The sequence below is a fragment of the Pleurodeles waltl genome, chromosome 7 (assembly GCF_031143425.1).
Source record: "Pleurodeles waltl isolate 20211129_DDA chromosome 7, aPleWal1.hap1.20221129, whole genome shotgun sequence".
Taxonomy (NCBI): Eukaryota; Metazoa; Chordata; class Amphibia; order Caudata; family Salamandridae; genus Pleurodeles; species Pleurodeles waltl.
The window spans coordinates 1,117,719,379-1,117,741,866 of record NC_090446.1 but is presented as its reverse complement, the minus strand read 5'-3'; the positions used below and the strand labels follow the sequence as shown (position 1 = coordinate 1,117,741,866).

Below are 22,488 nucleotides of genomic sequence, written 5' to 3'. Positions count from 1 at the left end.
ATTTTGAAGTTAGCATATGAAGGGTACCAAGGAATGTTATCTATGAAAAGGCTTATCATGACTACTTTTTGGTGTCCTGGTATGGATGTTATGGTAGCCCGGTTGGTGAAAACAGTGACAGAATGATTAAAACATCCTGCCCCTCTCAAACCTGTGCTGTGGCCAAGTTCACTGTGGAAGAAAGTGGCTTTTGATATTTTGACTCCATTTAATGGGTTGCCCTAGCAATCCAGATTTGTATTGGTGATGATTGACCATCACTCGAAGTGGCCCGAGGTTAAGTTTGCTGCACATGCCACATCTTCTGTGGTGATTTAATTCTTTGGAGAAATTTTTGCTCAAAAGGGTGCCTGGAAGTTTTGCTAAACGAATATGGTATACAACTTTAGTCACGAGAAATGGAAGAGTTTTTGTCTAAGTGTGGCATCAAGCATGTAACCACATCTTTGTACAAGTAACAGGAGAATGGTCAGGTTGAGAGATGCAACTATCTCCTCAAAGATTGCATTGAAGTAGCACATAATTCAGGAGTTGAGTGGAAAAGTGTTCTGAGAGAAAGGTTGTGGGAGTATCTCATTACCCCACATTCTGTTTCTGAAGTGAGTCCTTTCCTGTTGTTGAAAGGAAGGGATCTAATTTCCAAACTATGGGGGTCATTATGACTTTGGCGGATGAAAAAGTACGTCCGCCGAAGTCCCAGGTAGGTTGCTGCCAGTTCCCCACCAGCCCTATTACGAGTTTTCCCACTGGCCCAGCGGGAAACGGCCTACAGCATTGTTGCCGGCTCGTAATAGAGCCGGCAGAAATGCTGTAGTGCGTAGGGTGCACAAGCACCCAACGCAAGGTTAGTGAACTTTGAAACGGGGCTGTCCAGGGGGGCCACTAAACTGCCCATGCCAAGTGCATGGGCAGTGCAGTGAACCCCCTGGGGCCCCCAGCACCCTGTTTCTGACAGCCGTTTTATGGCGGGGTTACCGCTATGAAACCGCTGGTGGAGAAGGGAGTTGTAACCCCTAGGGCAGAGCTACCCTGGCGGATTTGGTCCGCCAGCACTGACACCCCCTCATGTGGAGGAAAACTGGTGGTGCTGCTGGTCCGCCCGCGGCACTACAGCAGCAATCGTAAAGTGGCAGTTGGACCGCAACCATGACCCTGGCAGTCAGAAGACCACCAGGGTTGTAATGAGGGCCTATGTCCTTGGTGGATAAAGAAGAAAATGCAAAAGACAAATATGGTTGATTTGAGTAAGGTAGCTGAAAGAGTGAGAGAGAAGCAAGATAAAATGAAGGTGAGGTATGATGAGAAATGTTGAGTCAGAGAACCTACATTTGTGGTGGGAGATTGGGTGAATCCTCAAGCCTGGTTTTATTATGAAAGTGGGTTCCAAGTTTGGTTGTGCTCTCAAAGTGGAGAAGGTTAATAAGAATAGCCTAGTCAAACAGTATGGTGAAGTGTGGAATGTGACAAGAGTTGTAAAATGCAGAAGTTTAAAGGAAGATCCATAGCTTATTTGGGTAAATTGTGATGAAATTATATTATTGTATTCATTATAGTTTGGGTTATTTTATTTGGGAAGTTTCATTTCTGTTATTTTATTTAGGGGGGTAAAATGTGTTACATTTATCTTTGTGTTGTATTATAGTTTTGCTGTTTTCAAAGAATTCTAGAATGCTGGCAGAAAGCTTCCAATGGTCAGCTCATTGGCAGACCTGCTGTACTCTGGTGTACAAATAAAGATGTGTATATTTTACATTGTGGAACTTTACAATATCCTTATTGAGTCATGTGTTTCATTTATTGACTGTGTGTGCCTAAGGTAAATGTCTGACACCTTTCTGATAAGCATAAGGCTGCTCTACCACACTACCTGCTAAGAGAGCACATTGGGACTGCTAGAGCAAGCCCCCATCCACTAGTAAGGGAATATCTGGACTCTTTGCACAGTAGATCTCATTCTGGTATACTATGTAAAGAACCAGCATCCTGCACACAATTCTCAATATTTTGTGTGTCAATTTGGGCCAGCTTTCTAGTCATATATTCCTTTTTAGGTTTTGCCTACCAACAGTGCAAGATGCCAGGTTGCTAAAGACCTATTGTGGCCTTACAAGGAACTTTCAGAGTCTTACAGCCCAGCCATGGCTTACCAGTGTTTGGCTTCATAGTCACTCTCATTTGCTAGCTTTTTATTCAATGGTTTGCTGTCCTCTCCTCGTGTTTATTTAACCCCTTGGGGCATAGCCTCTGTATTATCTGTTTGATTGGCTGACTTGTATCTTAAACTGCTCACTTTTAGGGACCTACTTTTTTCTTTTTGGTTAAGCACTTTATGAGAGTGGAAGTGTTTTCCAGCTCTTTCCTTAGACTGCTTCTCCCCATGCCAAATACTCATCCTGTGCTCCATGTTGCTGTTTCCCTTCTGTGTTGCTCTCTCTCTCATATGCTTCTTCTCCCAATTTTCCCCCATGATCCTTATTGCTCTCTCCCTCATGCACTTCTCCCCCCTCCTGTGATACTCTCTCCTTGTTGTGCTTCTCACTTTTTCTCTTGTCTGATTCTCACCTCAGTTGCACATGCCGTGATGTTTTCTCCATCATTTGCTTCTCCTCTGCCCCTATGTTACTTCTCCCTAATATGCTGTTTTTGTGCTCCTCCTCCAATCCTCAATCCACCACCCACTTACACAGTCCATATGTTTATTATGTGCTAAAAACATTTTTTTATTTTCTGATCCAAGTGGCATCTGCCATCTTGCATCAGGAAATAAATGCATGGTGACACCCTGCTCGCACCTACACAATTGCATGACCAATGATAGCAGTTGTGTCATAGTACCTTTTGTACTTTTTTTTGCACTTTGCCATTGCAGATCACCCGTAAAACACACTGGGAAAACCAATAGGAACATTAGATGGGCTCTATTTCCTTGCAATTATTTTGAATAGTTTTAGTGTTTTCTGTTATGTTGTGAATGCAGTTGGATTACTTGGCCTTCATGTTTTAGATTTGGTAAACATCTTAGCTCTGTTCTCATAATTTTTTGTCTCTTCTGAACACTGCCTATATTGACTTCCTGCGTTGTCCTTGTTTTTCTAATCTTTCTTTAGTCAAAGAAAAGCAGCCTTAAGTCAAATATAATTTACATCTTTTCATCCCTGATTTGTACATTTTTGTTTCCTTTCTTCATCCCATAACTTAATTACCCAGACGTTGTAGAGACATGTAGGGCTGTTCTCTGTTATCTGTCCTTTCTGTGTATTGTTGATGTATTACACTACCTGACAGTGATTAGAGTGAGGGTTGTTGTGTGCATTTGATTATATTAACGTTTGTTCAATTCAACTCTGGGATAGCAAATTTATCTATACTGTTAATTTGTGTTGAATTGAAGGCGAGCTACTGATAGGTGTTGACTTTCAATATGCTATTGATTCACTGGGTTTCACAACATAAGCATAATGGTAGCACCCTTTTGCTATGCAGGTTAACATACAACACCAACATAAATATTCCTGTGTGTGGCATTTGTATCTGGGCAATGTGCTTTTCAAGTACATATATTTTTGCTTGCATCGCTGAGAATGTACTTTGGGCTGGTCCAATCTGTTTCTCTAAACAAGAGTGACAACTGCACCAGATGGTGACTTTTTCTTTTTTGCACTACCTAAAGACCTACCCCTACAGTCTGGCCAGAGCACCTGCTTTGTGTTTTTAATAGTCGCGGTATTAAACTTTCTCTTGCCTTCCGCTGGAACATTTTTAGGTCTCAGCTTGACAGCGCATGTCCTGTCTCGAAAATACATTTTGTATATACTTTGTGGGCTTTAGCCCGCCCATAAACTTCCCATTTGCTGGCTCCATTGTCGCTCTCCTGTTCTTTCTCCTTGTTTGTTCATGGCATGGATTTGCCTTTTCTTTTGCTGTGTTTAGCCCTTCCTGAGCCCAGGAACCAAGTACTATATAAATACGCTGGTCACCATTTTAGCATTTGTTCAGTAACTACTCTTTTCTTTCTTGAAAAACAATTCACACCATCAGCACTGTTTTTATTTGCTCAGAGATGCTACGTTTCTGTAAACAGGATTGTAAATCTTGGTCTAATCTTTTTTTTCTCCTGTCACCAGTCTCCCATGTCAGCTGGGAATGCTGCTGAGCCGGGATGCATTGTGTGACTGGCCTCAGCTGGTGAGTACGAGGCTGGTGAGCTAGCCGACCGGTGCTCTTTGTGTTTCATTGTGTTTTACATGATTTAATTTCGATGTGGCACAAAAATGCAAATTGCTCCAGCGCCTTTCTCCCGCATTGGCAAACAGGCACTAGGCCAGGAACCCTGAAAAAGGAAAACACACCAAAGATGCACACAACCAACCCCTAGACACCCATGTTTTAAATGCAGTGTGACATGCTGGCGCCTCAGCGGCAGTTCCTCAAACACTTTGGCCCTCATTATGAACACGGCAGTAAACACCGCACTGCCGGCGGTGGCAGTAACAACCGCCAACAGACGTGCAGTCCGAACCGCCAAATAATGAACCAACTGACACACAGGCATCCTGAAAACCACTCACCGCCAGCAAAGGAGTGCCAACAACGACGGCAGAGCCCACACACAGGCTGACGGAAAGGCCCTACCCGCCCACCACTGCCACGCAAAGCCAGGCGGAAACAAACCAAATATAAGGAAACACTCACCGGAGGCCCACACAACACGCTGAAGCAGACATGGAGAGAGAGTTGCAGATCATGTCAGCCCTGCTCCTTGCCATATACCTCCAAAACTGAGACAGAAGACGAAGACAGTAAGTACCGCAACCTAGGAAACAAGAGAAGAAAGGACACAGTTACATACCCACCCACTCCACCCACCCTGCAACGCTCCCACAACCCTTCACAGCTGCACAAGCCATACATCCCACGGCAAGAGGTACTTACCCGACACAAGGCAAATCCAACCTGCCCAAACTAAATACATGTGCCCCACACCCACAAGCAATAAAACGAGAGACCACGGCTCCAGAGTGTGCCTCTAACAACACAGGCCACACATTAACCTTTATTTGCTCACTGAGCAACAGAAGTGCATAGAATGCCAAAGGCCAGTCCATAGTAAAATGAGTCCAATGGGCCACAATGGCCCCAACTTGACTCCCACAAGTGCTACGGTACTCCACCTCATAGGGGCAAAAATGGTGCATCCAGGCATCTCCGGGGGCAGGGGTGGGGATTTACAACTGGGGGGGCTTAGATTTTTGTTTGGCAGGTGGAGGGGGTTTGGTTTTGCCCTTGGAAGGTGGGGGAGTGGGCTTGGACCGGGGGAGGTGGCAGATGGACCTGGTTCAGCACGGGGCTTCTTCCTCTCTGGGGAAGGGACACGGAATGGGAAGAGTGGACAGGGGCAGGCTGTCACATGGGAGGAGTGGACAGGGCAAGGAGGTGAGCACGTTTAGGGACGAGTCTGGGTGGGCCAGTGGGTTGGAATAGGTCAACACGGGAGAAGAAAAGTTTCTTAGGTGCAATTGGGGTGGACCTGGAGGAAGGCGTGGGAATGGAGGTAGAGGGAGTGGTCGTGACAGGTGTAGGTGTGCGTGATGTGGGTGCAGGTGACTGGACAGTATGCTGAGGTGTGGCGGATGTGTAATGGGTATGTGTCTTGGTGCGTTTGAGTGTCTTGGTAGGAGGGGGTTGACACAGTGGGACAAGACAGGCTGCCAGTGTAAATGGATGTTGTCTGGGTGTCTGCAGGTATGGTGAGTGTGCTGCATGTGTCAGTCAATGTCATTGCGGTGAGTGCAGGTGTGGTGTCTGGGGTGCATGAATGGATGTGTGCTATTGTGGTGACTGCAGGAACAGGGTCAGCAACATTGAATGAGGGTGCAGTGCCTGGCAATGTGTATGTACAGGGGACAGACAGGGAGGCAGAAGAGGTGGGCACACTGGGGGAAAGTGGATGTTGGTGTGTGTGCATGTATATGTTGGCTGTGTGTATGCTTGTGGTGGAAGTGGGGTGCTTGTGTTTTGAAGTGTGCTTCTTGTGTGTTGAGGTGTGTGTCTGCGTGTCAGAATGTCTGCTTTGGACGGGTGAAGGGAGTGGGGTTCTGGAAGGGGGAGAGGTGGTTGGAGAGGGGACGGAATGACCAGGGACACTAGCTGCCGTCCAAGAGGAGGCCAGATCCTGAAAAGATCTCTGTAGGCCAGACACGGCACCATGAATGTCATCCAGATAGGCATTGGTCTGCTGCACCTCTGATGCTAGCCCCTGGATGGCATTGACGATGATTGTCTTCCCAACAGACATGGTTCTCAGGAGTTCAATAGCCTCCTCCGTGAGGGCAGCAGGGCTGACTGGGGCAGGGGAGGAGGTGCCTGGGGCGAAGGAGACGTCCACCCTTCTGGGTGAGCGGGAACGGGCAACTCAGTGGGGAGAAACTGGGAGGGCGGTGATGGTATGGGGGTGGTGGAAGATGACACAGTAGGGGTGGGCCCACTAGGGTCTGCCACCGCCAGGGAGCTCCCATCGGAGGAGGTATCAGAGTCACATTCCACCAGTGGTAGTTGCCTTTCCCGTGGTACTCCCCTCGCCCTCCAACCCACTGGTCCCCTTGACATTGGACGACTCTGCCTCCAAGGATCCGTGGGCCGCTGCATCCCCACTCACCGGTGCCTCAGCTCCCTCGCCAGATGATGCTGATGTACACAGACTACACAAGAGAACAGGGATGGGGAGACAAAACAGAAGGGAAATTGTAAATAGCAGAATGGAAGTACATTAGTGGTTCACACATACACCCACTCGGAAAACCCTCCAACATGCAGCACCTAATGTTATACACATGGCTATGCCCCTGACTAGTGGCCAGACCCTGCTCTACAGCCATTCCCCAACTAACTTAAGGACCTGACGTATTGCAGATTTGACCCAAACATACCTACTCCCCACGGGGCCATTATGTAGATGAACATCAGTCATAGTCCCTGCCACATAAATACGAATGCACACACACACACATCCATCAATGGGCCAAAATATGGTATGTGTACTCACCCCCTTGTGACTGCTGTGCAGCCTTCAAGCGCCCATCCAGGTCCGGCTACGCCACCGCCAGGATGCATTGCATAAGGGCAGTCAGTGCCTGATGGGCACCCCTTCCCCGTTGGGAGGAATTCCCCAGCTGGGCCTCGCAGATCTTCCTCGCCCAGCACCGCAGGGCCTCCCACCTCTTCCTGCAGTGGGTGTTCTGCCGGTTGTAGACCCCCAGGGTCCGCACTTCCTTGGCGATAGCATGCCAAAGTCCCCTCTTCTGGTGGGTGCTTACCTATAAGGGACACACAGAAAAGTAACACTAAGGTCAGACACTGGCCAATCATATACAGCTGGCTATACGTCCACTATGGGACGGACATTTCAAACCGCCTAACAGCACACACATGCAGCATGTCAGGAACCCTGTACCATACAGTGTCACAAGTGCACACATGTAAGCAGCCAACAACCAAAACTACACACATCCATGCCCCCCAATCCTCCTACTCACCTGTACCTATAGCCGACCGTAGAGCTTGGCGTACAGGGGCAGGACCCCATCCACGAGCTTGTCTAATTCCTCATTGGTGAAGGCCGGGGCCCTTTCCCCTGCAGCACGTGCCATTTCCATGACCAGAGACAGGACACAGCAGTACACTCAGTGGAGTACCTGCATGCACGAGATCAGGAAGTCAAGTGAAGTTGAGGTGACGAGTTCACGTACGCACTGCGGCGGTGTGCACCGTCACCGCCAGCGGCGATCATGATACACTAAGAATCCCATTGACAACCATGTTAATCAATGAATTTGTGCACTGCGGTAAACACCGCCTTACGCTATTACGTGAACCGCTAGCGGTATGAAGTAATTTCCACCACAACACTTCTGGATTACAGGGAGCAGACATTTTGGCCTTAACTGCGCAGTTGGAAAACTCTCATCAGCACAATGCAGGCCCTATTGTCCCATAAACACCCATAGGCATGTAACAATAAGCAATACCTCACCTGACCAGCCCTGAGATCTCATTGTGGTCATGTTGCTGTAATGTCACACACACTATGCATTAGTGTTGTCGACAATCATGCCAGCAGTGCTGAATGAGAAACAATGTGTGCAGATGTATGTGTGTTCCTCACACGTGTTTTCAACTCATCCTAGGTACAGACCCTTGTGGCGAGGAAGGGCCCCATCGGTGTACAGACCACTTGTTGATTTGTGGACCATGGTGGAGCGTCAGATCATTATCAATTACAGACTCACTCGTGCAACTATTCTTGAACTTTGTTCATGCCCTTTTACTGGATCCAGCACTGAGACCGTCAAATCGTAATCAGCATGCCATCCCTACTGAAGTGCAGGTGCCCTCTGCACTCCATCTCCTGGCCACGGGCTCATTTCAAGTGACAGTGGGCATGAGTGCAGGGTTTTCACAGCCAATGTTTAGCATTATACTGTCAAGATTCCTGAATGCATTTGTACGACACCTACAGTCCTATGTGAGGTTTCCCCAAAGTGCTGACCTCCCTGCCATCAAGTCGGACTTCTATGCCTTTGCCAACATACCTCATGTGATAGGTGCCAACGATGGCACCCACATAGCTATCATCCCCCCCAAGAGTCAGTGAACAGGTGTAAAGAAACAGGAAGAACTTTCAATCCATGAACATTCAATTGGTGTGTACTGCAGACCAGTACATCTCACATGTGAATGCCATGTTCCCTGGTTCAGTCCATGATTCCTTTGTGCTGAGGAACAGTAGTGTGCCACATAAGATGGGACAACTACAAGAGGACAGAGGGTGGATCATAGGTAGGTGTTTCTGACACTTATTGCCACATAGCAGCCAGGCTGTCTGCCTCTGAGGGTTGTCAATGAAAGTCCTGTTTTGCACCTTTTTCTAGGTGATTCTGGCTTTCCCAACTTGAGTTGGCTCCTGACACCAGTGAGGAATCCTGGAACAGATGCATAGAGGAATTACAATGAGGCCCATGGATGTACTCGGAGGGTGATAGAGCACACAATAGGTCTCCTGAAGGCTAGATTTCGTTGCCTACATATCTCTGGTGGTTCCCTGGCCTATGGCCCTAAAAAGGTGTGTAGAATAGGGGTGAGAAATTCTATTGGAGGAGGAGGGTGCTGTATATCCAGACCAGCTTCCTCAGAGAGGGGATGAGAGTGATGATGATGATGATGATGAGGAGGGGGAAGATGTAAATACCAGGACCCAACTGATACAGTTATACTTCCAGTAACTTTGTGGTACAATTGGATGAGATTGCTGTCTGTGCATCATACTGTCAGTGTACCTTGTCATCTATGGGGGTGTTAGGTCAATACTCATTGTCACTGTGACCAGGTCTGCATAGGACAGATTACACTATAGTCTCGAAGTTCAACACATCTGTAGGCACAACAACATGTAAGGCGTGTGGTGCATTTCCTGCTACTTAGATAACAATAAAAGAGTTATCATACAGTTGCATCCATACTTCACTTTGTTTAAACTTAATGACAGGGGACATTGTAACAGGTGAGAAGGTGTTTTATTTGGGGCAGGGATTAAATCGTGCAGATTACAGTGATGGGAGTGGGCTACTGGTGGTTGTACAATATGGGAACATGGTTGCAGCATTCTTGGCAGTAGTGGCAGGTCCAGCCATGCTTACAAGAGTTTGTTGTATTTTTCACACGGTTTGATGGTTGATTCAGTGGGACACTTGGAGGACAGTTTTTGGCAGAGTCACTTCTTTGAGGGGGCCTTGTTCTTGGCAGGTGTTCCTGTGCCATATCTGGGCCTGAGGGTCCGTTTGGGCGCCTGGTGTTGGCCGGTACAGGTTGAGATGGATGTCCCCAGTGTGTCCTGAGAGGGTGGTACATGTGCAGTTGCTGCTAATGCTGTTGTTGTGCGGTCTGTATCCTGGCCTGTAGTAGGGGCTTCCTGGTCTGTGTGGGCTTCAGGCTGTGTTGCAACAAGTTGCAGCAGCGCACCTGCTATGCTGGCATTTGTGGCATTGTGCAGTTTCCACTGCTCCATGGCCTCTTGGTGGTGTGCTAGCTGCATCCTTTGACTCTGCTCCAGGGTGGATACTATCTGGGCCAATCTGTCCTGGCTATGGTGATATGCTCCCAGGACCTCAGAGATCACGTAATGGGCTGCAGCATCCCCCTGGACCACTTATGCCCTCCCACTGGGCCTAGCCCCCTGTGCCTGTGTCCTCTGCACAGGTCTGGCGGTACCACTAGTACTGGGGCCATCGTCTTCCTGCCTGTTGGTAGGGGGTGACTGTGGCCTCTGTACTTGTGTTCCACCAGTCTGTGGCCTGGACACACAGGTGTTGGGACGGTTGCCCTAGGCTGATGTTGTTGGCTGGGCGGTAGGGGTGTCAATGGTATCCTGGGTGGGGCTGCTGGATGGTGACAGTCCAAGACTGTGTGAGGGGCCAGGGTGATCGTCAGTGTCCAGGTTTCCATTCCCAGTGTCCTGGGAGGTGCCTCTGTCTCCCTGTGGGGAACTGCCACTCCTTGTCCTTCAGGGTGGCATGGGTGATGGTGCATGTTGGGAGGAATGGACATGTCTGTTACATTAGCATGATCGAATGGGGTGCAGAGGCCTGGGCGGCTTTGTGCAGGTTTCACACTTGCAGGATGCTTTCGTGAAGTTAGCATTACTTTTTGTTTAGGATGTGGAGGTGCATTGTGGGTGCTGTAGGCCATTGTGATTCCTTGCAGGGGTGGGTGGCTGTGCACAGGGGGAGGGATGTGGGCTTGTTAGTGGGTTTGTGGGCATGTCACAGGTACTGGATTAAGTGATTGTGGCCTGGGTGGGGTTGTGATCCTGATGGTAGTTGGAGGGGTGGGGTGGTGCATGCATTCCAGGTGTGATGGATATGGGGTAATTATAGATGACTTACCCGAATCCATTCCTCCAGTGAGTCCAGTGAGTCCCTAAGGGTGCAGGATGCCAGTACCTTTTCCTCCCAGTCAGTGTAGTCGGGTGGTGTTGGTGGAGGTCCTCCCCCAGTCTTCTGGACTGCAATGTGGTGCCTGGATACCATGGACCGGACCTTCCCATGCAGGTCATTCCATCTCTTGCAGATGTCGTCCCTGGTGCGTGGATGGTGTCCCACTGCAGTGGCCTTGTTGACTATTGTTTGCCATAGCTCCATCTTCCTGGTGATGGTGTGTGCTGGACCTGTGCCCCGAATAGTTGTGACTCGCCCTTCAGGATCTCACCTACCATGGTCCTTAGCACCCTTTCTGTGAAGCGTGGGTGTTTGGGAGGTGCTATGGTGAGTGTTGTGAATGGTGTCTTGTGTGGATCTAGGTGAGGGTGCTCTTGTGTGGTTGGGTGTAAGTATTGTGGATTGTGGCGTTCGGTGTCTGCTTGTGGAGTTCTCTGTATTAGTTTTGTTGCAAAGTATTGTGGGGTGGTGTGTCTGTGAGTGTTTTATAGTGTTGTGGATGTGTGTCAGGTGGGTGGGTTTCAAACTTACCAATGTATGCATTTCTTGCTGTTGGGTCCACTTAACGCCCGTGGCGGTCTGCACCGCCAATGGTCGTTCGGCTTCCACTGTCCGCCGCGGTGATTTGTGCTTCATTATTTGAAGGGCGGGTGCTTGTGTGCTCGGCAGTGGCGGGTGGAAGGTCCAGCATTTCTGATGACAATGTCCTGGCGGTGATTGGTGGCAGGGAGATTTTTGTCAGATTCTGATTTTTGCATCATTATATGGCGGGTTTCTGTTCACCGCCAATGGTGGTCTACTGTGTTCATAATGAGGGCCTTTGTTCTTTTAGAAAATGAACAGGCACTGTAAACATATTAGGACATCATATTGCACTGCAAGCTTGTGAAAAGGATAACAAACACTTCCAAGGTGATAAGAAATGGCGATCAATAATCTTGTGTTGCAAGAGCTTACCAACCAGGGTGGGATGTCATTGAGCAGCAGTTTAATTGAGCTGAATTGAGCTGGTGTGCAGGAATGAAGCCTGGGTTCATGCAGCTAACCAGATGAACAGCCCTGCATGTTGTTGCTAAAGTTGGTATTTGTTCCATAGAATTTTGACAGCACATGAGGAATGTGCGGCCCATCTATGCTGCCCATTTTCCTGCCTGCTGAGACACTACGCAATTGACTCCATCTCCAGTCATATCTTTGTACGAACACTATGACCACTCCATCTTGAGACAGTCACCTGTGAGACATAGTTTGAACCCCCATGTTGTCCTCGTTTGTTGGTGTACTTTTTTCCATTGCCCACACGTTGCTCTTGTTCATCTGTGTACTTCTTAGCTCCCTGGAACTCCCGGTGTTGCTTCCCTTTATTCGTGTGCTTTTCCCTCACGTTGCTGCCCCCTTATTCCTGGCCCACTGGGGCACCATTAAACATTTTTAAAGAAGAAAAGTGCCATGACGTGGCCGCTGGGCTGAGTCATCTTGTAAGCATGCATATGTATATTTAACACATGCACGCACCTACAAAATAACACAGCCCAGCAGCCACGTCACTGTACTTACTTTTTTATTGCTTTATGTTATCTTTCCTTCATTCTGTACCACACCTGTTTTGATGCTGTACAGCATGAAGAAAACACTTTGGCAGAACAGTCGATTTCTAAGGGGAGACCTATTGGCTTTGCCAATACTCTACATGGTGTTAACTTGATCTGTAGAGGAGTTCAATGCGTGTTGTTATTTAATTTATAATTAATTCAGCACTTTTTACCATACTTAACTTTTTTACCTTTTTGTCAAGGCTGATCGAAAATGAATGCCTGTTCGGCCTCGCACATGAAGTGGGCTTGTAAATTCAAAGTCATCATTCTTGTGTTTCTGTTTATCTTCTTTTTTGTGCCAGATTAAGACAGTGAGTGACTCCTCACAGTGGGAGCCCAGCTTGGGGGAGGCAGATGTTAACAGTGCAACGTGTCTGCCCATAACTAGACACTCATGAAGTGAGCCCCTTGTTTAATGTCCCCCTTTGAAGCTTCCGGAATCTGCAGGCAGCCACACTGTTTGCATTTTTTTATTTTTTTGTTTGTTTGTTTTTATGTGCTTTTGGGCTGCATCTGAATGAATTTCATCATAAAAGCATACACACATTGCTTCCACAAATGTGCTGTAAAATGGTGTTTAATTTGTTTACAAAATTACTTGTTACAGGCTGCTTCTCCCACCCCGCCAGGTCTTATCTTTGGATAAGCCTTTTAAGACTCATGCTCTCCAAAATCCTTTATTGCTCTCTCACCCATTAGCTCCTCCCTGGCTACAGCCCACACTGGCTTTGACTGCTGTCCACTGCTCCCATGCCCGATGGCACCCCAGCCCCCCTCACTGTTGCATTCTTCAAAAAAAGAATAAAAAAAATACTGCTAGTTTTCCTAATTGCGATTCCATGCGAATCGCAATTAGGAAATCACAATTCCAAATGTAAGACACTCCATTGAGTTTCTTTTGCGATTCCTGATGGGTTGCAAATAGACGTACCTCATTAATATTAATGAGGTAGGTCGCAATTTGCGACCCACTGGGAATTGCAATTAATCACAGGGATGGTGGCCTGCTGGGCTCTGCAGACCACCATGGCTGTGATTGCTTTAAAAAAAAAAACTATTTGTTTAAGCACAGCTCGTTTTCCTTAAAGGAAAATGTGATGTGTTTAAAAAGAAAAAAAATGAAACATTTCAGTTTCATTTTTTAAGAGTAGGCAGTGGTCCATGGTCACAAAATCATACGTACCATACAGATTCTGTATTGAAAAGGAACACTTGAGCACGTCCCTTCCTAATAACAAAATTACAAAACCCAAATTGTGATTCGGTAATAGGGGCCAGATGTAGCAAAACTTGGTTTTGCGACTCGGAAATTGCGACTCCGAGCGACTCGCAATTTCCGAGGCGCAAAACCATATGCAGAAAGGTGTCTCAGACACCTTCTGCGAGTCGCTATGGGGTCGCAAAGACCCACCTCATTAATATTAATGAGGTGGGTCGCAAATTGCGGCCCCATAGCAACTATGGGCACTCACTGATATGGAGGCCTGCTGTAGTCAGCAGACCTCCATGTCCGTGACTGCTTGTAAATAAAGAATTTTTTTTTTTCAAGTGTAGCCCGTTTTCCTTAAAGGAAAACGAGCTGCACTTAAAAAAAAAATCCGAAACCTTTTGTTTCGGAATTTTTTCAGGGCAGGTAGTGGTCCCTTGGACCACTACCTGCCCTGAAAAAATAATATAGGGTCCAGTCACAAAGGGGAAGGGGTCCCATGGGGACCCCTTCCCGTTTGCGAGTGGATTACCATCCACTTCAAGTGGATGGTAACTGCGACTAATGGAGTTGCACACCACTGCGACTCGCAAATAGGAAGGGAACACCCCTTCCTATTTGTGACTCTGAAATGCATTTTGCGAGTCGGTTCTGACTCGCAAAATGCATTTCTGCATAGCAAACTCCGGTTTGCGACTCGCAAACGGCGATTTTTGCCGTTTGCGAGTCGCAAACTGGTTGCTACATCTGGCCCTAAGTTACTGAATTGCAATTTGGGCTTTGTACATCTCAAAAAGCATTTTTCTAGTGACAAACGGGACGATTCTGTGAATCGGCCCATTTGCGACTAGAAAATGCTTTGTACATATGGCCCATAGTCCCTTAAGCCATTTGTCTACCTCAGAAAGATGAAAACTTAAATCAAATAAGTGAAATGTGGACAGACACCTCCAGGCTACAAAGAAGTATCTGCAAGACTGTTTTGTTAGACTTTCTCTGAGCAAGCATGGTGCCTAGGAGGACCAGTAAATAGTGCATACTGCAAGAGTCATGCTTCACAGTACTGTAGATAACAAGTGTTTCTGTTCCCCACGCATCAACTAGGGACAGATAAAAAGGCTGATTGCCCCAACCAGACATCTGAAACAATTCTATATTTGTATCAGGTTCTCTAACCTACCCTGCTATCCTACTATATCTATACTATGTTAAAAGTCACACTAAGGGGGTCATTCTGACCCTGGTGGTAATTACCGCCATGGCGGAGGTCGGCGGTAGCACCGCCAACAGGCTGGCGGTGCACCGCTGGGCATTCTGACCGCGGCAGTTCAGCCGCGGCCAGAAACGGAAAGTCGGCGGTGTCCCGCCGACTTTCCGCTGCCCTTGAGAATCCTCCATGGCGGCGGAGCGCGCTCTGCCGCCATGGGGATTCTGACACCCCCTACCGCCATCCAGTTCCTGGCGGTTCTCCCGCCGGGAACAGGATGGCGGTAGGGGGTGCCGCGGGGCCCCTGGGGGCCCCAGCAGTGCCCATGCCAATGGCATGGGCACTGCAGGGGCCCCCGTAAGAGGGCCCCAAAAAGTATTTCAGTGTCTGCCCAGCAGACACTGAAATACGCGACGGGTGCAACTGCACCCGTCGCATCTTCCCACTCCGCCGGCTCAATTCTGAGCCGGCATCCTAGTGGGAAGGTTGATTTGCCCTGGGCTGGCGGGCGGACTTTTGGCGGCCGCCCGCCAGCCCAGGGCAAATGTCAGAATCACCGCCGCGGTCTTTCGACCGCGGTGCGGTGTTCTGACGGCGGTACCTTGGCGTCCGCCAAGGTCAGAATGACCGCCTAAGTTGCTCATCTTTTAAGTGAGCACATTGTATAGGGCAATTTTATTTGTGAAGTTTGTGTTTCATCCTGCCTCAGTATAGTATGTCCATGGTGTTATAAATAACGAGTTTTGGTACTATATAATTACTGTTATTGACTGATCTCCAAGGGCCGAGCCTAGGTGACTGGAATTTATCCTGATACTTTCAGGTTGCACACAGACCTGGTACTTTAAACTACACAATGACTGCAAAAGCGGAAGTAATATTTCACCAATGCGCTTCCTGGTTATTAATTTTGTGTTCATAATTTTTACTCATACAATTTTTGCAAACAGGAATAAAAAGAAAGACAGACACTCCTTGTCTCAAGGTATCCTCTTACCACTAACATTCACAGAACTCTTCTGTTAACTGTGCCTAGGATGGAAAACAGCTTTGTCTGTCAAGACAGCACCCCTGAGTTGCCTGCCACGCGGGGGGAGAGAAGGACAGTGCTAGACTGCATTTGTGTCACTCATTGCTTCTTTTGTGCTCCAAAGGCACACCGTGGTGCAGACTGAGGTTAATTGTTACCACATTTGTTTACCTCTGAGACCGGTGTCCCATTCATGTCACAACTGACGTACAATGCAGTGATTGTCCACTCTGGTTCCATCAGTTACAGCTTGTCGCCTCATGACTGTCCTGATTTGTTCTTGTATTGCTTCAATATATTTCTTGTTTTAGTTTGATATTTAGTTTGTGTTCATTCTTTATTGCTGATGGTTGTGTCATTGTCACTAAACACAAGCAGTTCGACCCCATAACAGGTAAGCAGCAATTACAAGTTGAATAATGGATGTTTTAACCAATTTGTTAAACTATGGCTAAATAGACACTCATAACACATGGCTAAAAGACAATACCATTGACAATGCAATACATCTCTGATTGCTGCAACCTATCGGCTTTGCTAGTGCTTGTTTTACCTTACATTTATGCAGAGAGCTATCAGCAATATGCTGTTCACCCTCTACAAAGGACTAAAAATGCTATAAACCATGGCAAAATAAACACACACTTTAAAATGTCAGACTAAAACTCTGAATGGGTTTTGAAGTTGAATAAATTGCATGTTCACTCTTTTCAGCACTTCTTAATTCAGTAGTGCTACTATGTCCACGTTAGGCACTTCCAACATGACTTGCGTTTCTGTCTTACGTTTGTTGTATTATTTCTTCTCAACTGAGTATGTCCCCAGCCAATGGTCTAATATGGATTTGTGTATGTTATCATAATGCCTTTTATTACATTGTTCTAAAGGTCTGCATGGAAACGGTCTACCAACTTTGTAAGATCACCCGCAGAGACTGCACCAACAGACCGGGAGGAGGGATCGCCATAATCCACAAGAACACCGTCAGAATCTCGACCAACACCAATGACATCCTTGATGCCGCCGAACACTTACATTTCAAGTTTCACATCAACGCCAACACCACCCTCAGAGGAACCCTCGTCTACAGGCCCCCCCGGCCACAGTTCAGTGACTCCATCGCCGACATAATGAGCACCCAGGCCCTTGCCTCTACAGACTACATTCTCCTCGGTGACTTGAATTTTCACCTTGAGAATGCCAACGACAACTCCACCACTGCCCTGATCGCCAACCTCGGTCTCAAACAACTTGTCACAATGCCCACCCACTCCACAGGCCACACGCTCGACCCCATCTTCTCCACCAGCAGCCACGTCACCTTCAGCCATACCACCGAACTCCACTGGACTTACCACCGCTGCGTCCACTTCACCTTCCAGAAACCTGCCACTCACCACCACCCACAACAGACGCCCCGCCGCAGCTGGACCAAGATCACTGTAGACCAGCTGATCTCCACTCTCGCCCGTGCCCCAACCCCAGCACCACCGACCACAACACAGCCACCCTCAACCTCAGACATTAGATAGACGACTGCGCCAACACCCTCACTCTGCTCAGGAAACCCTGCAACAACCGCACCAGCACTAAGGCCATCTGCTTCACCTCCGACCTTCTGGCCTCCAAGCGGGAGTCCTGAATAATCGAGAAGTGGCGCCACGAACAAACAGAGAGCAACCACGCCGCCCTCAAGATAGCCATCCACAAGCATCACCAGCTCATCCGGACCACCAAGAGATGCTTCTACAAGGATCGCATCGACAACAACGCACATGACAGCAAAGAGCTCTTCGGCATCGTCAAGGAACTTGCCAACCCCAAATCCTGCTCCATCGACCCCCTCCTCCTTCACAAGACCTCTGCAACTCCCTTTCCACCTTTTTCCACCGCAAGATCATGGACATCCACGACAGCTTCAACTACTCAACCACCACGGCCACCACTAACCCCAACACACCCAGCCACACCAACCTCCTGCTCTCCTGTACCCACATCAACGACGAGGACACCATCAAAACCATGTGCACCAACCACTCCGGATTATCCTCCGACCCCTGCCCCCACTATGTCTTCAACAAAGCAAGCCCCATCATCGCTCCCCATCTCCGTATGATCGTCAACAGTTCCTTCGAGACCGCCAGCTTCCCGGAGAGTTGGAAGCACACCGAAGTCAACGCCCTGCTAAAGAAACCCAAAGCAGACCCCGGAGATCTCAAGAACTACCGGCTCATCTTCCGCCTTCCCTTCCCGGCAAAGGTCATCGAGAAGATCGTCAACGGCTAACTGACCCACTTCCTGGAGGAACACGCTGGACATCTCCCAATCCAGATTCCGTAGGAACCACAGCACCGAGACCGCCCTCATCGCAGCAACTGACGACATCAGGACCATCCTCGACAAAGGCGAAACCGCTGCCCTCATCCTCCTGGACCTCTTGGCTTCCTTTGACACCGTCTGTCACAACTCCCTCTGCACTCGCCTCTACGACGCAGGGCCCTAGACTCGACCACATCCTTCCTCGCCGGCAAAACCCATAGAGTCCACCTCCCTCCCTTCCTTTCTGAAGCCACCAAGACCATCTGTGGCGTTCCCCAGGGATCCTCCCTCAGCCCAACCTTTTTTAACATCTACATGGCACCGCTCGCCAACATCTTCCGATCTCACAACCTCAACATCGTCTCCTATGCCGACGACACCCAGCTGATCCTCTCACTCACCAAGGACGCTGCCACTGCCAAAACCAACCTCCACGACAGACTACATGCCATCGCCAACTGGATGAAGACGAGCTGATTAAACTGAACTCCGACAAGACAGAGATCCTCATCCTCGGCTCCAACCGCTCCGCATGGGACGACTCCTGGTGGCCAGCCACCCTAGGAACTGCACGGACATCTACCAACCACGCATGCAATCTAGGTTTCATCCTAGACTCATCGCTCACCATGACCCAGCAAGTCAACGCCGTCTCATCCTCCTGCTTCTACACCCTCCGTATGCTCCGCAAGATCTTCAAATGGATCCCCACCGAAACAGAAGGATGGTCACCCACGCCCTCGTCAGCAGCAGACTGGACTACGGCAACACTCTCTGTGATGGAACCACAGCCAAACTCCAAAACAAGTGTACAGAATGCCTCCACATGCCCCATCCTCGACATCCCATGCCGCAACCACATCTCAGCCCACCTCAGAGACCTACAGTGGCTCCCCGTCAACAAGAGGATCACCTTCAAACTCCTCATCCACGCCCACAAAGCTCTCCACAACGCTGGCCCTGGCTACCTCAATGAACGACTCACCTTCCGCACTCCCAACCGCCAACTTCGCTCTGCCAACCTCGCCCTCGCCACCATCCCTCGTATCCACTGAGCTACAGCCGGTGGCAGATCCTTTCCCACCTCGCCGCCAAGACCTGGAACTCCCTCCCCATCCACCTACGACAGACCCAGGGCCTCCTGACCTTCAGGAAACACCTCAAGACCTGGTTGTTCGAGCAGTAGCAATCTCTTTCTCCCCCCGCCATAAGCTCCTTGAGACCTTAGGGGGTGAGTAGCGCACTTTACAAATGTTTGATTGATTGATTGAGCAGTTTTGGACATCAGCTAGATGCCTGTTGCCATCTCTCCTTAGACAAACCACATTTCAGACATCCCCCACAAAAAAAAGCTTTGTATTGAGGGCAGATGTTTACAGGCTCTCGGGATGTTTTCGATGACATATACAAATTGCCCTTTCTACCGTTGTTCATCTTTTCAAGTTCGATCCTATATGTATGCAATTGCGTCTAGCCATTACAGAAAAGTAATCTTTGTTGAGGTTTGCTAAAGTCAGCAAGTGAGTGTTGGCAGCATAGCAAGATATGATGACTGGGAGGGAAATCACTACCCCACTCCATTAAAGTGGTGCAAAAGTTCATATGTTATTGGGAACAAGTTGGGCTAACCCTTACATCCTTCAGCTGAGACAAGCATGATATTATCCCCTAAACAATGTCCTAACATTTACTTGTAATCCCTTGACAGTCTCTCAACCCTACATTCCTACCTCCATTCTCCCCAAAATTGACCTTAACTTGATGGTATGATTTAGCGTCCTCATGTGCTCTCCATTCTATTGTTTGCTGTTTCCGCAATTTTCTAGCCTCCACGCCTCCCTCCACCCCAAGCCCAGGTCATCCTCTTTATGCTCCCTGTTTCCCTACTTACTCTGTTAGTCTTTCTCCTACTTATCCATCTCCCTATTCTTTGAGCCTTCACACTGCTCGGTCCTATGCGACAACCTACCAACTCCCCGACTCGCTAGTCCACTATGCCCTGAAACCCCTTTATTGTGATAGGGCAGGATTTGGGTCTTTCAGGTTTGCACTGCTGGAAAATTGCTCCCACGGATGCTAGAGGCATGATGATGCATCACAGCCGCCACATGGACGACTGCGCCATTATGCACCTCCTCTCTCCTCTCCCAAAATTAGGGTGGCTAGCCGTGTCTCCCACTGGAGCCCTATTGGGAGTGGAACCACTATGCCACTCCATGAAAGTTGTGCAAAAGGCCCTTCTATTTGGCACAAGCTGGGGTGACCTTACATGCTTCGGAGAGCCACACATGCTATTATGCCCTAAACAACATCCTAACGTTTACTCCCAACCCTTCCCACTTCATGTAACAGTTTCTCAACCCAACATTCCCCACTCGCTTTCTACCCAAAATTATGACCTTGACCAAACATTGATTTAACTTCCTCACAAGCTCTCCTTTCCATTGCCTGCCATTGTTTCAGTTGTCTAGCCTGACCGCCCGTGGACTAAACACTCTTCTTGATTCTCTGTTCTTCCTCTCTCTTTCCATACTTCCTCTGTCCTCCTTTCTTCGGCTTATCCAATTCTTCATTCTTTCAGCCATCACATCAGCACTAGAAAAATCCTCCCTAAGGTGTTTTTTTCTGTTCCCCCTCAACTTTCTGATCTGACGCCATCCATTACCCCATCCTCTCCATTAGTTTCTCATGGTACAATCAATGGCCTAGTAATGACGGATGTATTCTGTCATGCCAAAAAAAACAGGTAATTCATTTGCAGTCTCACTATGGTTAATCATCTTTATCCTCTGATCTTTGCAAAAGCCTGATGTTTCTCTCTTAATCTCCTTCTGTGCGGTGTTTTTTGCATCCAATCTCCATGCCCCCCTCTACACCATTCAGGACAACACCAGCATCCAACAAGACTCCGTTCCCCACCATCATTCTTTCTAAATATTTTTTCATCATTTTAATGACTTCCAACTAGGTCAACTTAATGAAGGCATTCTTCCCCAGTTGCAATGTAACTATGCCTGGCTGCGGCCACTGTGCCCTCAAATCCCACATTGTCAACATCAAATTGCCCCATCTCATTCCTGCTAAGCTGTACCAATGTATTAGTGCCCGATCAAAATCCATTCCGATCTGTTGTCTGTAAAGCTGTCTTTCATCCTGCTTCCCTGCCCAGTTGACGATTGAAACCCCACATATCCACCTCTTTCTTTTCCCACCTGGCTTGTTCTCCGCATGTGAACTAGGAAAGTACAGCTATTAAGACACCAGCAGTCCCTGATCTCACATAACCTCGCAGGCAATTGTTCCTTTGGTAGCTAATCTCTTTGGTTGACTTTCACTCAAATCCACTCAAAAGCCTTCTGTTGCCACTCCTATTCCTTACCTCAGTCCCAAACTCCCTCTCACTCCATCCACTCAGTCTCAGGCACTGCAATAATACTCCTAGGACTTGTCTGTTTGTTACTTTGGAGCCATCCACATGTTTAAACAGTGGCCCTGTTGCCCTTTCTTTCAAACCCAAGAACCGATCCAGCATCTTCAGCAGGAAAATCTTCTCTTCTCCTGAGGTCCTAAGTCAAAGCATGCTCCTCTTCCTTTTTGGATCTGTCTTGCTTCTCCGTGACCTAAACTCTATCCCATTGTCCGTCCTCGCCACGCCAGCCACCTGCAAGCTTTCAACACTTTTTTGCCCCGCCAGCTCAGATATTTGAAATGCCTGAAGGATAATATTGTTGTAAATTATAAAGATATTGCAAGTCAAAGCGGAATTCCATAACCATATAGAGGAATGAGGCCAAATGTTGAGCACCTTTATAAGGTTATGGTACTCTAAGGTGACTTGCAAAATCTAATCATGTATGCCGGGGGTAGTTTATCCCATATGACACATGGTCACACCATCAACTTTCCCACAAACTACTTAAAATATTGGTGCATACCTCTTTCATATGAAAGAGTGAGCACGTTGGCAACATGAAGAATAAAAATAAAACCTCAAGTGCAAAATTAAAGAAATCAAAAACCTCTTAGATACTTGTGGCAAACAGATTTTAGAAACAGTTCAATACAAATCAGTTTTCTTAAAAAAAAAAAAAGCTGTAGTAGCTTGGAATGTGTAGAAACATGAAGAATGATTCTAGCTTTTC

At 48.0% G+C, this 22,488-nt stretch overlaps 1 protein-coding gene across 3 annotated transcripts in view; it reads left to right on the top strand.

Annotated features, from left to right (window-relative positions):
* The window catches only part of USH1G (USH1 protein network component sans), a 156,461-nt gene that overhangs the window by 48,904 nt on the left and 85,069 nt on the right, over positions 1–22,488 (top strand). The window contains exon 1 of one of the 3 annotated variants that reach the window (XM_069200096.1): positions 4,143–4,185. The exons of the other annotated variants lie outside the window; for them this stretch is intronic. Coding sequence (XP_069056197.1) covers positions 4,160–4,185 — 26 coding nt within the window. The 5' untranslated portion in view covers positions 4,143–4,159. Of the gene's footprint in view, positions 1–4,142; positions 4,186–22,488 lie in introns of those variants that run through there. 3 annotated transcript variants of the gene reach the window in all.